Source organism: Caloenas nicobarica, chromosome 25, assembly GCF_036013445.1.
Source record: "Caloenas nicobarica isolate bCalNic1 chromosome 25, bCalNic1.hap1, whole genome shotgun sequence".
Taxonomy (NCBI): Eukaryota; Metazoa; Chordata; class Aves; order Columbiformes; family Columbidae; genus Caloenas; species Caloenas nicobarica.
In genome coordinates this window covers 1,520,757-1,535,593 of record NC_088269.1, presented here as the reverse complement: position 1 = coordinate 1,535,593, position 14,837 = coordinate 1,520,757, and the positions used below count along the sequence as shown (strand labels likewise).

Below are 14,837 nucleotides of genomic sequence, written 5' to 3'. Positions count from 1 at the left end.
ATGCTGCTGCCGCTGCAAATGCTGCTGCTGCTGGAAATGCTGGCGCTTCCGCTGCTGCTGCTGCTGCAAATGCTGCTGCCGCTGCAAATGCTGCTGCCGCCGCTGCCGCCGCTGCCAGCACTGCCGGAGCGGTGTCCGTGCACAGCACTCCACACCAGGGTGTGACACAACGCGGCTCTGTGACCTCACAGCCCAAGGTGCAGCCCAGGATACCATGGGCCTTCTGAGCTGCGAGCTCACATTGCCGACTTGCTGGTTCTGAAACTAGAACACAAAATTAAACAACACTTTTAGTCTTTCCCGGAGTACCCGGGAGCTCTGGTGTTGAAAATGTCCAGCTCAATCTTCGGGAGCGCCGCTGGCCCTGGGGTCTGTAAGACAGTCAGCGGAGCTGCTGGGTGGAAATGGCCGGTGTTTGTTCTTACGCCTTGCCAGCACGGCATGCACCAGTTCAGCAAGCTGGGCAAAGGATTTGGGAACCCCACAGCCCTTCTCTTGCAAGTTGGTGGAGGCGTGGGCATTGATTTTTGTCTTTGTGTGTGTCTGCGGCCCTTGGATGTGGCTCTCACCTTGGCGAGATCGGCATCATAACGATCCCACTGACTCCTGCTCTTCATGGAGTAGCACGGGCTGGCAGACGTGTGCGCCGTGTTGGGGCCCAGCACCCTGGGCAAGGTGTAGGTGCCGGGACCTGCAAGAGGGACGGGAAGGGAAGAAACCTCTGGGGCAGAGACAGGCACCCCACAAAGGCTGCTCAGCGCAGCAGGAAGGATGTCTGCCCCCTTTCCCAACTCACTCTGGTTGAAAAGCTGAGCAGCAGATTGTCACTAGAGGCCACCCCAGCTGCAAGGGTTTCCATCTCCCCGCGGTCACTTACCTGGATCGAGGTCGGTTTTCACGCCCCTGTTTCGGAAGCCCATGGACAGCTCAGGCGGGCACTTAAAGACGTGCCGGTTGGACTTCTCCGGGCTGTAATCGCCTAGGGTAGAGGACGACAGCACAAAAGTGGTGAAGTTCTGGCATTTTTCTCAAGCCAAGGAGGCAATTTCACCAGGAGCTGCTCTCCCTAACAGCTGCAGAAGTGCCAGCTGCCAGAAAACAATGACAGCTCATTGAAAGGGTGAGCTGAGCCTTTTGTACCCATCTATCTTTTGTACCAGTGTAGCAGGGAAACGTGAAAATGTATTTGCCTTGTCTGAACAATCAACTGGAGGAATGTTACTCACTTGGTCCAGGTGTGATGTCCGTCTTTATCCTGGGAAGTCCAGCGACGGCGTAGGCTGGAGCCACGTACTTCCCAGTCCTGGTCATGGAGGGCTCCACATAATAGCGAGGGCCTGGGGAGCAGCCGCCTTCCGCAGGATCTTGCCCCTCTGCCTGTGTACACGGGGGCTTTGACTTTGGTGGGGTTGTGGTTGATGTAACCTAGGAAGAGAAGGGAAGTGGGTTTGTAGCTGATTTTACCACGGGTGTGCTCAACGTGCCACACACCACTCTGATCCTTGTCTTACCCGTTGGGCCCTGGACCGAGTATTTGGGTCCAGGGCTGGTGAACTGGGCTGTGATGGGGCCCCGTGGGCGGTGAGGTCTCCAAGTCCCCAGGAAAGCAGAATCGTGTCTTGGTACTTTGCTTTGTGCCTTAGTAGTTCTGAATCACTGTTCAAATGATTGTGCTGTACAGTAATAGTGAACCTTGCAATGGAACTTTGTTAAATCGCACTTTTCCGACATCATATTAAACCCACTTTTGCTAATACCTTTGACAGTGGTTCTTTAAACGATCTCAGTCACCCATTGGTGACATCTTGGTCCTGTACCATGCAAGTCCTGTCTCATCAGAGAACACCAAAACTCTTGAGAAGAGATTTTGCAATGAGGGTGTCAAGACCCCTTGCCCAGAGCAGTTGTGGATTCCCCCCCACTGGATTTGTTCAAGGCCTGGGGATGCAAATCCCAACGTGCACAATGGAGCTCATGGCTGCTGCTAACTATGGCAGGGAAGAAGCAGTCTCAGGACTTCACCTGTCTCAGCCGCGGCAGTCGAAAGGGATGAGGACGGCAATGTCTGCGTCTGCCTCGTCTCTGCGGCACAGAGGGTGGCGAGCAGTGAGGGCAGCCAGAGATGTGGCAAGAGAGGTTGAGGTGGCAGCAGCCAGGGCACCCTGGGGACAGCCGGGGATCATCCTGGAAATGCTTGGTGACTTTGGGAGGCTTTGCGATTGCATCAGCTGGTGATGCGGGACTCGGGACGTCCGGCCTGCCGGGTCAGATGTTTCTGAGATCTGCTCGTCCTGTCTCCATGTGTATTTTGAGGGTGCACATGAGACAGATTTTGCACATCAGCAGAGACTGGGGGAGCTTTCCAAAGCACCTGGGTTTTACACTGCCCTTGAGCTCAGTGACAGAGGTGACAAGTGACACAGCGGTCACACAGCACCGCTGGGTAGCAGAGGCTCTGCCTGCTGAGGCAAACTAATATTTCCAGATTCATTATTCTATGACTGTTGGATGGCCATTTGGGTTAAAAAGCAGAAGAAAAGCATTTCCACTATACAACCTCAGCCACCACTTCTACAGTTGTCCATGTCAAGGACCCACAACCACTGTATTACAAAAGCTGTGACAGCTATAAAAAGTACCCTATCCTCCCCAATTCATTATTTCCTCATACCCTCCGATTACCACAGGAATAATCTTGCTCTAATGGCCAAGTCCAACCCTCAGCACAGGTGTCGGGATTCTCAGTCCCCTGTGACTCCCAAGATGCAAACTCTGTCTTCCTTCGCAGTCTGTTCTGTAACAGTGATTACCTCAAAACATGCGCCTAACTTTGAGCAGGGAACCTGCAAGCAGCTCTGATGAAGTGCTGTTTGGTTAAATGAATATTCGGATCTCCTGCAGTTGGGTTTCCCTGGTGTAAGGCACAAGTACATGCACATGTGGCCAGCAGGAGGGAGCAGAGCTGCACAGAGTGAAAGGCGCAACTTTACTGACTGCATTTCACATAATCCTACAGGATTTAAAAAGAAATCCCATCGGCATCATGGGTGTATTTTTGTTGCTGTGAGAAGTTTCTTTGGTGTGTAAGTATCTGACGTTTCCTTTTCTTTCACTCATGTACATTTGGCATTAAAACACACATACTAGTGCTAAAATATTTCTTTCCAGTCTCTGCTGGAAAGGGAGTTAAATAGGGAAATGCCAATACCAAACCAGAGCAGGGCATGATGAGAGCTGAAAGATTCTGTTAGGATAGTATCTAATGACTATCAATAAAGTGAAAATCCCTCCTCAGCTTTGATTCTTGCCTTTTCTGTCATATTTAGCCTCAGCCTGAGTAGAAGGAGAGCTGATGGTGTGTAAGGGGATCCCAAGAACTTGTGTAACAGCAAAAGGAAAGAGATGGGCAGCAACAAACTGCTGTCTGTCTCCTCTGCAGGGACTGGTGTGTGCTAATGCAGGGAATGCAGCTGCTTTGGCCTGAGATGGGCCGAAGTGAACTCTGTCTCCTCTCCAACTGCTGCAGAATAAACCTCTGGGGATGGGTGAGAGGGGAACAGAAACTGCGGGACCTTGCATGGCTGGTGTTCTGAGAGAGAGATTTGTATCCACAGGGTAACCCAGGGCATCCTGCCATTTTCATTAGAGCAAATATAGGACTCTAGGAACAGAACAAATCTGTAAATCCTACAAATTAAGACACCTCTTCCCTAAAAACAAGGCAAATTCATTGCGATGTCCTGCTTTTCTTCGACCTCTCGTGCACGTGAAACAAGATTTTGAATTTGAGGCATCTTTCCCTGGACCACACACTGACACTCGCTCTCCTCTATGGCTGCACCCTGTGTCAAGATCAGGCTTTTGAAAGAGCATTTGAAGGGCTCAAAAGGGTAGATACAATCAAACTATGTTTCTGGATGTGCTCGTAGATAATGAAGGGTACAGTAATGAGAAAGTAGCCAGATTCAATCCATGCTAAGGCGCTTTGTTGAAAGCTGTGGTCAACGATTGACCTGTTTCTGCATTAGAATCATCAGGAAGGGAACTCTTGGCAGAGGAGATGCCAGGGAAGAACAGCATGAGGGTTGGCTTTGTGCAGGCGCGATCGGGCATCCGCACGTGGTTCCAGAAAGGTGAGATTTTCAGACCTTGATTTTGGCACAGCAGTAGTTCAGCTGCACAAGATTCAGGGCATTAAGTCTAGTGCAGGCTGCTTCATTGTAGATGGATTGGAGTTCTTTACAAACAAGAAAGGCGGTGTGAAAAGGAGATCGACTGGTGGAGTAACTCCCTGGTGTGACAGGCAGAAAGGCCCCAAGGGGGAACCCCCCAAAAGGTGATGGACCCCCTGCCCTGTCGGGCAGAGGGGGAAGCCCCGAGACAGTCCCTGCCCTGTCGCTGTCGGGCAGAGGTAGGGGACCCAAAAGCTGAGGAGGGTTGGAAGCAAGTTCCAGTTAGGCGTCACGGGCAACCCCCCTCTCTACCTGCTTTGCTTCCCCAGGTGCCCCTGCGTAATAAGTTTGAGGGCCTGGATATTGAAGAAGATGTAGGTGGGGATGTGGTGCAAGGGCCCCCTACAAGGTCACATAGGAAGAAGCGATTGACTCCACACCTCAAGACTGCATCCGATAAAAAAGAAAGAAGGGTGATCGTAGTAGGCAATTCCCTTCTGAGAGGGACAGAGGGCCTGATATGCAGAGTTGACCCTCATCATCAGGAAGTTTGTAGCCTACCTGGTGCCCGGATCAGGGACATCACCAGGGCACTTCCCAACCTGGTGCACCCAACGGACTGCTACCCACTACTGATCTTGAGACAGATGGGGAGGAAGCTGCATCCCGTAGTCTGAGGGAAATGAAGAAAGATTTCAAGGCCTTGGGACGAACGGTGCAAGAGTGTGGGGCTCAAGTTATCTTCTCTTCCCTCTTTCCATTTTCAGGTGATGATGTGGGATGGAATAGAAAAATTAAGTCCGTAAATGATTGACTTCGAGACTGGTGCTACAGGCAGGGCTTTGGATTCTTTGATAACGGCTGGTTTTATAAGACACCAGTCCGGATGGTGATACGTGGGAAAGGTTTATCCCACAGGGGTAAAAGGATGCTGGGACAGAAATTAGCAGGGCTCATTTGGAGGGCTTTAAACTAGATTTGAAGGGGGATGCGGTTGTAGCTGGGAGTGCATCAGTGGGGGAGCATGCTGGAATCAGTAAAGACCAGGAGGCCCCCCACATCCCTAGGGTGAAATCAGAGTGCTTGGCTCGCTCCCTGAAGTGCCTGTACACCAATGCGCGCAGCATGGGGAATAAGCAGGAGGAGTCAGAAACCTGCGTTCAGTCAGGAGATTCCGATCTGGTGGCAATTACAGAGACATGGTGGGCCAGCTCACATGACTGGAATGTGGTCAATGATGGCGATGTCCTTTTCAGGAAAGACAGGCCAGCGAAGCGTGGTGGTGGAGTTGCTCTTTACGTGAGAGAGCAACTACAATGTATAGAGTACTGTCCAGGTGCAGTTGAGGAGCGAGTTGAGAGCCTGTGGGTGAGAATTAAGGGGCAGGCCGGCAGGGCTGATACTGTTGTGGGTATCTATTACAGGCCAGCAGATCAGAGTGAGGAACTTGATGAGGCCTTCTACGGGCAGCTGAGAGCGGCCTCACAGTCACAGGCTCTGGTTGTTATGGGGGATTTTAACTCCCCTGATGTTTGCTGGAAGGACTACTCAGCCAGCCAGCCACCGTCTAGGAGGTTCCTCCAGTGCATTGATGATAACTTTCTGATGCAAATGGTGGAGGAGCCGACTAGGAGAGGTGCGCTGCTGGATTTCGTCCTCACTTACAAGGAGGGTCTGGTTGAAGCAGTAAAGGTGGAGGGCTGCCTTGGTTGCAGTGACCATGAAATGGTGGAGTTGAGGATCTCGTGTGGCGGGAGCAGAACAGCAAGCAGAATTGCAACCCTGGACTTCAACAGGGCCAACTTTGGCCTTTTCAAACAATTGCTGGGGGAAATCCCGTGGGCCAGGCTGCTTGAAGGTAAAGGGGCCCAAGACAGTTCGTTAACATTCAGGGACTGCTTCTACGAAGCTCAAGATCAGAGCATCCCGGCACGTAGGAAGTCAAGGAAGGGAGCCAGGAGACCTGCGTGGTTAAACAGGGAACTGCTGGGTAAGCTCAAGTGGAAGAGGAGAGTTTACAAATCATGGAAGGAGGGGCTGGCCACTTGGGAAGAATATAAGGCTGTTGTTAAAGGATGTAGGGAGGCAACTAGGAAAGCTAAGGCCTCCTTAGAGTTAAATCCGGCAAGAGGGGTCAAGGACAACAGAAAGAGCTTCTTCAAAACCATGGCAGATAAAACTAACAGCAGAGGCGATGTAGGCCCACTGATGAGTGGAGTGGGTGCCCTGGTGACAGAAGACACAGAGAAGGCAGAGTTACTGAATGCCTTCTTTGTCTCTGTCTACTCTGCCGGAGGCTGTCCTGAGGAGCCCCGTACCCCTGAGGCTCCAGAGGAAGGCAGGGCAATGGAGGAGTTTGCCTTGGTTGATGAGGACTGAGTTAGGGAGCAATTAAGCAATCTGGGCGTCCGTAAATCCATGGATCCAGATGGGATGCACCCGCGGGTGCTGAGGGAGCTGGCTGAAGTCATTGCTGGACCACTCTCCATCATCTTTGCCAAGTCTTGGGAAACGGGAGAGGTGCCCTCTGAGGACCGGAGGAAAGCAAATGTCACTCCGGTCTTCAAAAAGGGCAAGAAGGAGGACCCGGGCAACTATAGACCAGTCAGCCTCACCTCCATCCCTGGGAAAGTGACGGAACACCTCATCCTTGGTGCCATCTTAAGACATATCAAGGATAAGAGGGTCATCAGGGGCAGTCAACATGGCTTCACCAAGGGCAAGTCGTGCTTGACCAACCTCATAGCCTTTTATGAAGACGTAACAAGGTGGATTGATGATGGCAGAGCGGTGGATGTGGTCTGCCTCGACATCAGTAAAGCATTTGACACCGTCTCCCACAGCATCCTCACGGCTAAACTGAGGAAGTATGGACCGGAAAATCGGGTAGTGAGGTGGACCGCAAACTGGCTGAAGGAAAGAAGCCAGAGAATCGTGGTCAATGGGGCGGAGTCTGGTTGGAGGCCTGTGTCTAGTGGAGTCCCTCAAGGGTCATTTCTGGGACCAGGATTATTCAATATATTCATCAACGACTTGGATGAGGGAATTGCGTGTACTATCAGCAAGTTTGCTGATGGCACCAAGCTGGGAGGAGTGGTTGACATGCCAAAAGGCTGTGCTGCCATCCAGCGAGATCTGGACAGGCTGGAGAGTTGGGCAGGGAAAAATTTAATGAAATATAACAAGGGAAAATGTAGAGTCTTATATCTGGGCAGGAACAACCCCAAGTTCCAGTATAGGTTGGGGAATGACCTATTAGAGAGCAGTGTAGGGGAAGGGGACCTGGGGGTCCTGGTGGACAGCAGGATGACCATGAGCCAGCACTGTGCCCTTGTGGCCAAGAAGGCCAATGGCATCCTGGGGTGGATTAGAAGGGGGGTGGTTAGTAGGTCGAGAGAGGTTCTCCTTCCCCTCTACTCTGCCCTGGTGAGACCTCATCTGGAATATTGTGTCCAGTTCTGGGCCCCGCAGTTCCAGAAGGACAGGGAACTGCTGGAGAGAGTCCAGCGCAGGGCCACGAAGATGCTGAAGGGAGTGGAGCATCTCCCTTATGAGGAAAGGCTGAGGGAGCTGGGGCTCTTTAGCTTGGAGAAGAGAAGACTGAGGGGTGACCTCGTTAATGTTTATAAATACATAAAGGGTGGGTGTCACGAGGATGGAGCCAGGCTCTTCTCGGTGACAACCAACAGTAAGACAAGGGGTAATGGGTTCAAGCTGGAACACAAGAGGTTCCACTTAAATTTGACAAGAAACCTCTTCTCGGTAAGGGTGATGGGAAACTGGAACAGGCTGCCCGGGGAGGTTGTGGAGTCTCCTTCTCTGCAGACATTCAAAACCTGCCTGGACGCCTTCCTGTGTAACCTCATCTGGGTGTTCCTGCTCTGGCAGGGGGATTGGACTAGATGATCTTTGGAGGTCCCTTCCAATCCCTAACATTCTGTGATTCTGTGATTCTGTGATTCTGTGAAGAAAAGCAAGCACCAGGAGATAAGGTGTTAAATGATCTGTGTGCTCTTTGGCAGCCCTTAATACCAGGCACATCGCACTCGTGTTTTAATCAAATTGAGCCATCTCAAGTACCAAAGCAATGACGAAAGCAAAGCAAGCAGCGAGGGGGTGGAAATGGTGCTGTGTCCAAATGCAACAGCCTGCACCTGATCCGTAGAGCACCTTTGTCATACAGGGTTTGCAGACAATCAGCCTGCAGTAAGGTTCCAGTTTATATCAGTTCGTTACAGAGAGAAGTCATGTGCTTGTACTCACCGGCAACTGGAGAAGCCACTACGGATGTGGACTCTGCACACGTTGAAGATGTCAGGTCCGTAAATCCTGAGGTCAGGGACAACTGTCTGGCCGAGGACGAATGTGATCACCTGTGTCGGTCGTCCTTGACACTTCAGACCTGAAACACCAAAGAACAGAATGCAGCAAGATCAGTGCCTTGGTCCATTGAATGCTGTGCATGTTTCTGTGTCTGGATGATGACTCGGTGTTTGGTGTTTGTGGTGTATTTGGTGTTTTGGGTGTATTTAGTGCGGGCTTTTCATCCCCTGGGTGACTCTGGGGCCCTTGGCAAGCGCTGAATTCAGCTCCTGTGGCGGATGTTTCTGAGGGAGTCCAGGTGCAGGGAGGCTAAAGAGAGCAAGCTGCAAACCTAAACCTTTAAAATTAGGGTGGGGTTTTATCCAAGGGTTATCTACAATGACACAAACCCATTATTTATAAATATATAAAGGGTGGGTGTCACGAGGATGGAGCCAGGCTCTTCTTGCTGACAACCAACAGTAAGACAATGGGTAATGGGTTCAAGCTGGAACACAAGAGGTTCCACTTAAATTTGAGAAGAAACTTCTTCTCAGTGAGGGTGACGGAACACTGGAACAGGTTGCCCAGGGAGGTTGTGGATTCTCCTTCTCTGGAGACATTCAAAACCCGCCTGGACGCCTTCCTGTGTAACCTCACCTAGGTGTTCCTGCTCTGGCAGGGGGATTGGACTAGATGATCTTTGGAGGTCCCTTCCAATCCCTAACATTCTGTGATTCTGTGATTCATTAAAACCCTCCACTGCAAGCACCCTTTTTGATCTCACCCAGAAGCCCTGAACCACTGAGGGAAGTACATCAAAGCTGGGCATCAGGTTTCTGTTCGTTGTGGAAACGAGGCAAATTCTGTCAGACATCAGTTCAGCTGCAACAAAGCCCTGGAAAATAAAGTTATTGAGAACTAGGAATTCAGTTTTTCAATACTTAAGATTGGAATTAAAAATTGCATTCAAATAGTAATAAATGCAGAGGTTTTTTTCCTCAAACTTGGACTCAAAATGTTAAGACTAAAGAAACAAGTCCTGTATTTTGGTCAGCTTTAGCAGAGCTAGTCTCGCTGTACATTTTCTGAACACGCTTGCTCCTTGCCGCTCACCGTGTTGAAGTTCCAAATGGTTTTCCATGTCCCAAATTCGCTCCTTTGCCGGCCACGTGCACTTCCCTTTTGATGCTCAGGATTTGGATGCTGCCATTAACCCTGATTTCCCTGGTGACTTGCTGGTTCTGAAACTAGAACACAAAATTAAACAAGACTTTTAGTCTTTCAAGTTAGTCAGTTCTCTCCCCAAAGCTTTAGAAAATTGCTCTTTTAACAGAAGAAATGTGGGTTCACCATAAGCGCCTAGAGTGACCAGAATATTGTCAAAATGACAAATGGTCATCTGGAGGTTTTAGAGGTTTATGCATGAAAGAAGTTTCAGATTTCTCTGTGCCCAAGGGGTGGGACAGAAACAGCAGCAAGGTGTGTGTGAGCTGGTCCCTGTACTCACGTATTGAGCGAGGGCTGGAGTCAGCAAGAGTCTGAGCAGGACCGTCAGTTCTCTCCCCAAAGCTTTATAAAACCACTGCTTACAATAAATAGGCAATTCAACCCTGTGGGGGTCTGTTACTTTAGGTGGCAAGAATAATTTTTTTCACCTTACCTCAGCTTGTTTTCTGTGATGTAGATTCTTATTGAAATCGGTGCTTGTTCAGTGAGGGAGGTTCATGAATACTTCACTTTCGTGTCACGTTGCTCAATTTTCTTTTGTGTGCAAACTAAGCCTGTGGCAGGGACTCTCTGTAAAGACTGCAGAATTACTTGTCACCAGCACATTATTTTAAAAGAGAGGGTTTTCCTGTCCAAACTCACTTTTGCGCAGTCCCGCAAGCGGGCGCAGGGCAGGGGCAGAGGCGGCGGCGGGAGACGCTGAGGGGCCGCCGGGCCCTGAGGGGAGAAAAACGGGCGGGAAAAACGGCGGGAAGAGGCGGCTGAGGCGGCGGCGAGGGCCCCACACCTTTATGGAGTTCCAGCTTGATTAGTTTACAGCAGCTGAAGTATTTTTTTCGCAAAAGACTCTTGCTAGACCTCTCGTTGGTGTCTCGAATGAGAATATCTCTTTTTCTGTTTAAAAACCAAAAAATCCCTCAGAGATCAGGTTGTCTCAGCATCCTGAATGTGAGAAAAGCAGAGCTGAGGAGAAAGCCCTGTGACTTTGGAATGCTAATGGGTGGCCTTTGGAATGGAAATGACAATTTGAATTAAACGAGGGAAGGTGAAGAGCTGTATTTTCCAGGAAGCCCGAGTTACTGAAGTGATGGTTGTAGATCACAGGAGTTGTGTTTAGTGATAAAGCTCAGGTCTCCTCCTTGTTGAGCAGGATCTTTTTTGTAAGGTGAGCAGCTCCCATTTTCTGCACTGTTGAGAGTATCTATATATCTATGTCCAGACACGGAGAGTTTGAGAGTCCCGGTATTGGCGTCTCTTCAGGTTCAGCAGAGCCTTTGCTGTCATGTCTCTGCTCAGCAACCTCTTTTGGAGTCCCCTTCTCTTCCTCATCAGTCTGAACCTGAATCAATTTAAATCTGAATAATTATGATCATTGTGAAAAGTAACGAGAGCCCCATCAGAGCAAGAAACCTGCCAGAATGCGATATGCCAATTAAATTCCCGTGGTCTGGAAGAAGCAAACACTTTGCTTCATTGGTTAGTGCTGTTGGCTGGAATACGGAACTTCCTTCTGACAGACAATTCAATGCTCAGGAACTTATTTTGATCCTTATTTTGAAATGGATTGTATTTAATCACCCACTACGTGGATACAAAAAGTGCCACTTTCCTGTGGGACCAGTATTACAGCACTCTGACACATGGCATTGGACACATCTCAAAACAAAATCATAAAATATAGTAGTAAATAGCAGCAAATTAATATGGAAGTCTCCCAGAAATTATATACTTTGAAGTAAAGGTAGCAAAGCATCTTTGTTTCAATGAAACTGAATACTATTGAAAGATTAACAACATCAGCAGACTGCCAGGAAACTACTTTGTTTTGGTGAAAAGGTTTATTTCAATGAAAACGTTTCAGTTAGTGAACAAAGCTGAATAAAGCACTGAAGTTGTTCCCTCGAGGCTTGCAGAAATTAGCATGGCCTGTGATGCAAACATAACTAATGTGGACTTCCTTCATGAGTCTAATTTCCATTTTTCACACACATACGTATCTATTAATGTGGAATCTAAGAAAGGCAATTTCTCAGGTCTCTTGCTCCATACATTGCAATGACTGACAGAAGGAAATCGCAGCTCATAGAAAGAAATGGCAGCACACGGTTCGGCAGCACGGTTCAGCAGTAGATTCCTGTCTTCTGTCCAGCTTTAATGGTTACTGTAGGACACGCGGTTAATTTAAGCTTCTACTGGAATCAAAAAGCTGGGAGATGCACTAAGCATCATAATGTGTGATGTGATGGTAAAAATGGGAATTGATGGACATGAAGTCCAAGTCATTTAGTGAGAAGCCTCCAAGGTTCCCTCTCTCTGCAGCTCTCCCTCCTGGCCCAGCTCCGCAGGCTGGTCCCACCAGGGAAGCCGTGTCCCCCCAGCCCGGCGGAGGGTCCCCTGCCCAGCTCCCTGCCCGCTGGCACCACGGGCATCCACCTCCCTGTGTGCCCTGACATGAAGTTTGGCGCAGAACGGGTGAGTTCCCAGACAAGTGTGCTGCTGAACTGTGTTTATTTCTGTGCCGTGGTCCCAGCTGCCTTGGCCTCGGCCTGGCGGCGCCTGCGGAGAGAAGAGGCTGCTGAGGCCCCGCCGTGGCCGCGGTGCCGGGCGGGTGCGAGGCTGCGGGGCAGCGCTGGGCGGGTGCGAGGCCGCGGGGCAGCGCTGGGCGCCCTGTGGGGTGCGGGCACCCGGCTGCACGGGAAAGCTGCAGTGGGAGCTGCAGGGACACCCTGGCCGAGGTGAACATCTGGGCTTTACAGCAGCACCCAACAGGGTGATTTTTGCTTCATGGCTCATGGCCGCCATCTGATACAGGAGTTTGACAACACCCCCCACGCAACAACTCACTTTTGTCTCCTCCTCCAGCACAGCCAGCATGCACAAAACAGCCCCAGCCCAAACAGGATGGAGCCCAAGCTCGCCACGGCAGTTTCTATGCAGTACTTCCTGCAGGTCGCAGGATCCGTAGTATTTTTTCTATTCTCGACGCTCCCACCTGGAGGAACAATTCTGTACCTTAGTGTTTCGTGCACACTACGGGTGATCTCACACGAGGTCTGACAGCTGTTTGGCCAACTGTCCCTTGGAGCGAGACAGACACAAACGGCCCCTGTGTCAGGGAATGCCACCCCCAGCTCTCCCTCCCCGGGGGACCCACACCCCAGGAGGACACAGTCCGGCCCATGGGGAGACACCTGAACCTCACTCCCCCCTTTGCCTTTGCTCCAGCACGGGCACAGCTTGCACGCCCCCAGCCTTCAGGACTTGTCTCCCACTTCTGGCCCCTGCAAGGCCGCTCCGTACCTCGAATCTTGTCAAGAAGGTCTTTGATCCCCACCTGGCGGGCTTCCCCAGGGTTGGACAGCTCTGCCAAGAATCAGAGAAAGGTAAAGCCTCAGCAGAGGATGCAGGAGAACGGGGCAGGTTCCCCCTGTGCCGTGCTCCATCTCTCAGCTCATCCCTTTGGACCTCAGTGCACAGGAGGGATCCCCTCCCTTGTGCCTGGGGGGACTCACCACAAGAGTTTGGCTGCTGAAGAGCCTGCAGACACAGGGATTTTGGTTTATGACACTGGATGACCAGAGGACAGCAATTACCTGGCATGCCTCCTGACTTCATTGCCAACATGCCTTCATCGTAGATCGGCACTACCTGACCGCCTCCTTTCTGAAACGCCCCGGTCTCCACAGTCTCATGGCCCAGGTCTTTAGAAAGAAACAGAATCAGTTTAATTAGAAGTAACCTCTTCAAGAACCAATATCCAGTATCTAAACCTCCACTTCCCAAGTCTTCTGCTATAGAGCGATATATACCCACCATGCTCTACTTTGTCCAGTTCCTTCAGGACTTGGGTCAGGACCGATGGACGCCGGGCAGATTTTAGTCTTTCTGCCTTAGGCTTTGTTCTTTGAGGACCTTAATTGAAAATATAAAGTTAAATTCCTGAGAAATAAAATACGGAACACGAGTGCTTAGCCCGTGAACTCAGCCAAGCCTGAGCACTCACCCTTGCCATGCCAGGTGAGCTGCGGCGCGGGACCCACCCGAGGAGCTGGAAAAGCCCTCCCTGTGCTCACACCTGCAACTGATCAGCCACGAGAAGTGTCCATCAGACATTGTGATACACACCACAGAACGGCTCGTTCTGCACAGTCTCGTGGCCCAGGTCTTTAAAAAGAAACTGATTCAGTTTAATTAGAAGTAACCTCTTCAAGAACCAATGTCTTCAGGAGGCAGTATTTCTCAAAATACATTGATAACACTCAGAAACAAAGCCTGGGCATTTGAGGGTGTCAGTTCAGTTGGGGAAGGCACCCTTCTAAGAAGCACATGTGTCTAAACCTCCACTTCCCAAGTCTTCTGCTCTAGAGTGATATATACCCACCATGCTGCACTTTGTCCAGTTCCTTGAGGACTTGGTTCAGGACTGATGGATGCTGGGAAGTTTTCCGTCTTTCTGCCTTAGGCTTTGCTCTTTGATGACCTTAATGAAAAGTAGAAAGTTAAATTCCTGAGAAATAAAATACTGAAAACGAGTGCTTAGCCCGTGAACTCAGCCAAGCCTGAGCACTCACCCTTGCCATGCCCGGTGAGCTGCAGCACGGGACCCACCGGAGGAGCTGGAAAAGCCCTCCCTGTGCTCACACCTGCAACTGAACAGCCACGAGAAGTTTCCATCACACACTGTGATACCGTCATCACTGAATAGCTTTGAGCTGGCAGCTCCCAAAGGAAGCGAAAAGCCATGACGTACCCATGAGACTGCCCCGAGTGTCAGCCCTGGAAGCCAGCTGGTACCCTGGATATCCATTGCGTGCCGCCATGTCTGCAGACAGACACAACAGAGAAGCTCCCAGGAAATATTTCAATGGACGTCTTCAGAATATTAAACCCTAAATGCTCACGCGTTCAAGCAACAGACCTGAGGGATCGCCGCGATGCTTCTGGATGAGAGCCGGCTGTGGAGTCGCAAGTCCATTGGCTACAGGCACATCTGGAATCAAGCACATTCCGTTAGATCTTCTTATCTGCTTCTTTCTCAGAGACCTGTGGTGACTGGAGGGGGTGTCAGTTAATGACGTGGGCCCCAGACGTGGGTGGAGGTTTCCAAAGCTGCAGAGGGGCCGGGGTGACCTG

General features: G+C 50.5%; 1 protein-coding gene across 1 annotated transcript; it reads right to left on the bottom strand.

The window, feature by feature from the left end:
• Window positions 1–290: 290 nt before the first annotated feature.
• On the bottom strand, window positions 291–14,524 carry LOC135998456 (uncharacterized). The gene is given in 14 exon segments (XM_065651635.1): window positions 291–371; window positions 570–691; window positions 878–979; window positions 1,227–1,363; window positions 1,365–1,425; window positions 1,512–1,610; window positions 1,613–1,704; window positions 5,389–5,465; window positions 7,025–7,082; window positions 8,436–8,574; window positions 10,347–10,421; window positions 13,005–13,067; window positions 13,298–13,405; window positions 14,455–14,524. Coding segments are annotated over 14 exon segments (1,284 nt in total).
• Window positions 14,525–14,837: the final 313 nt, after the last annotated feature.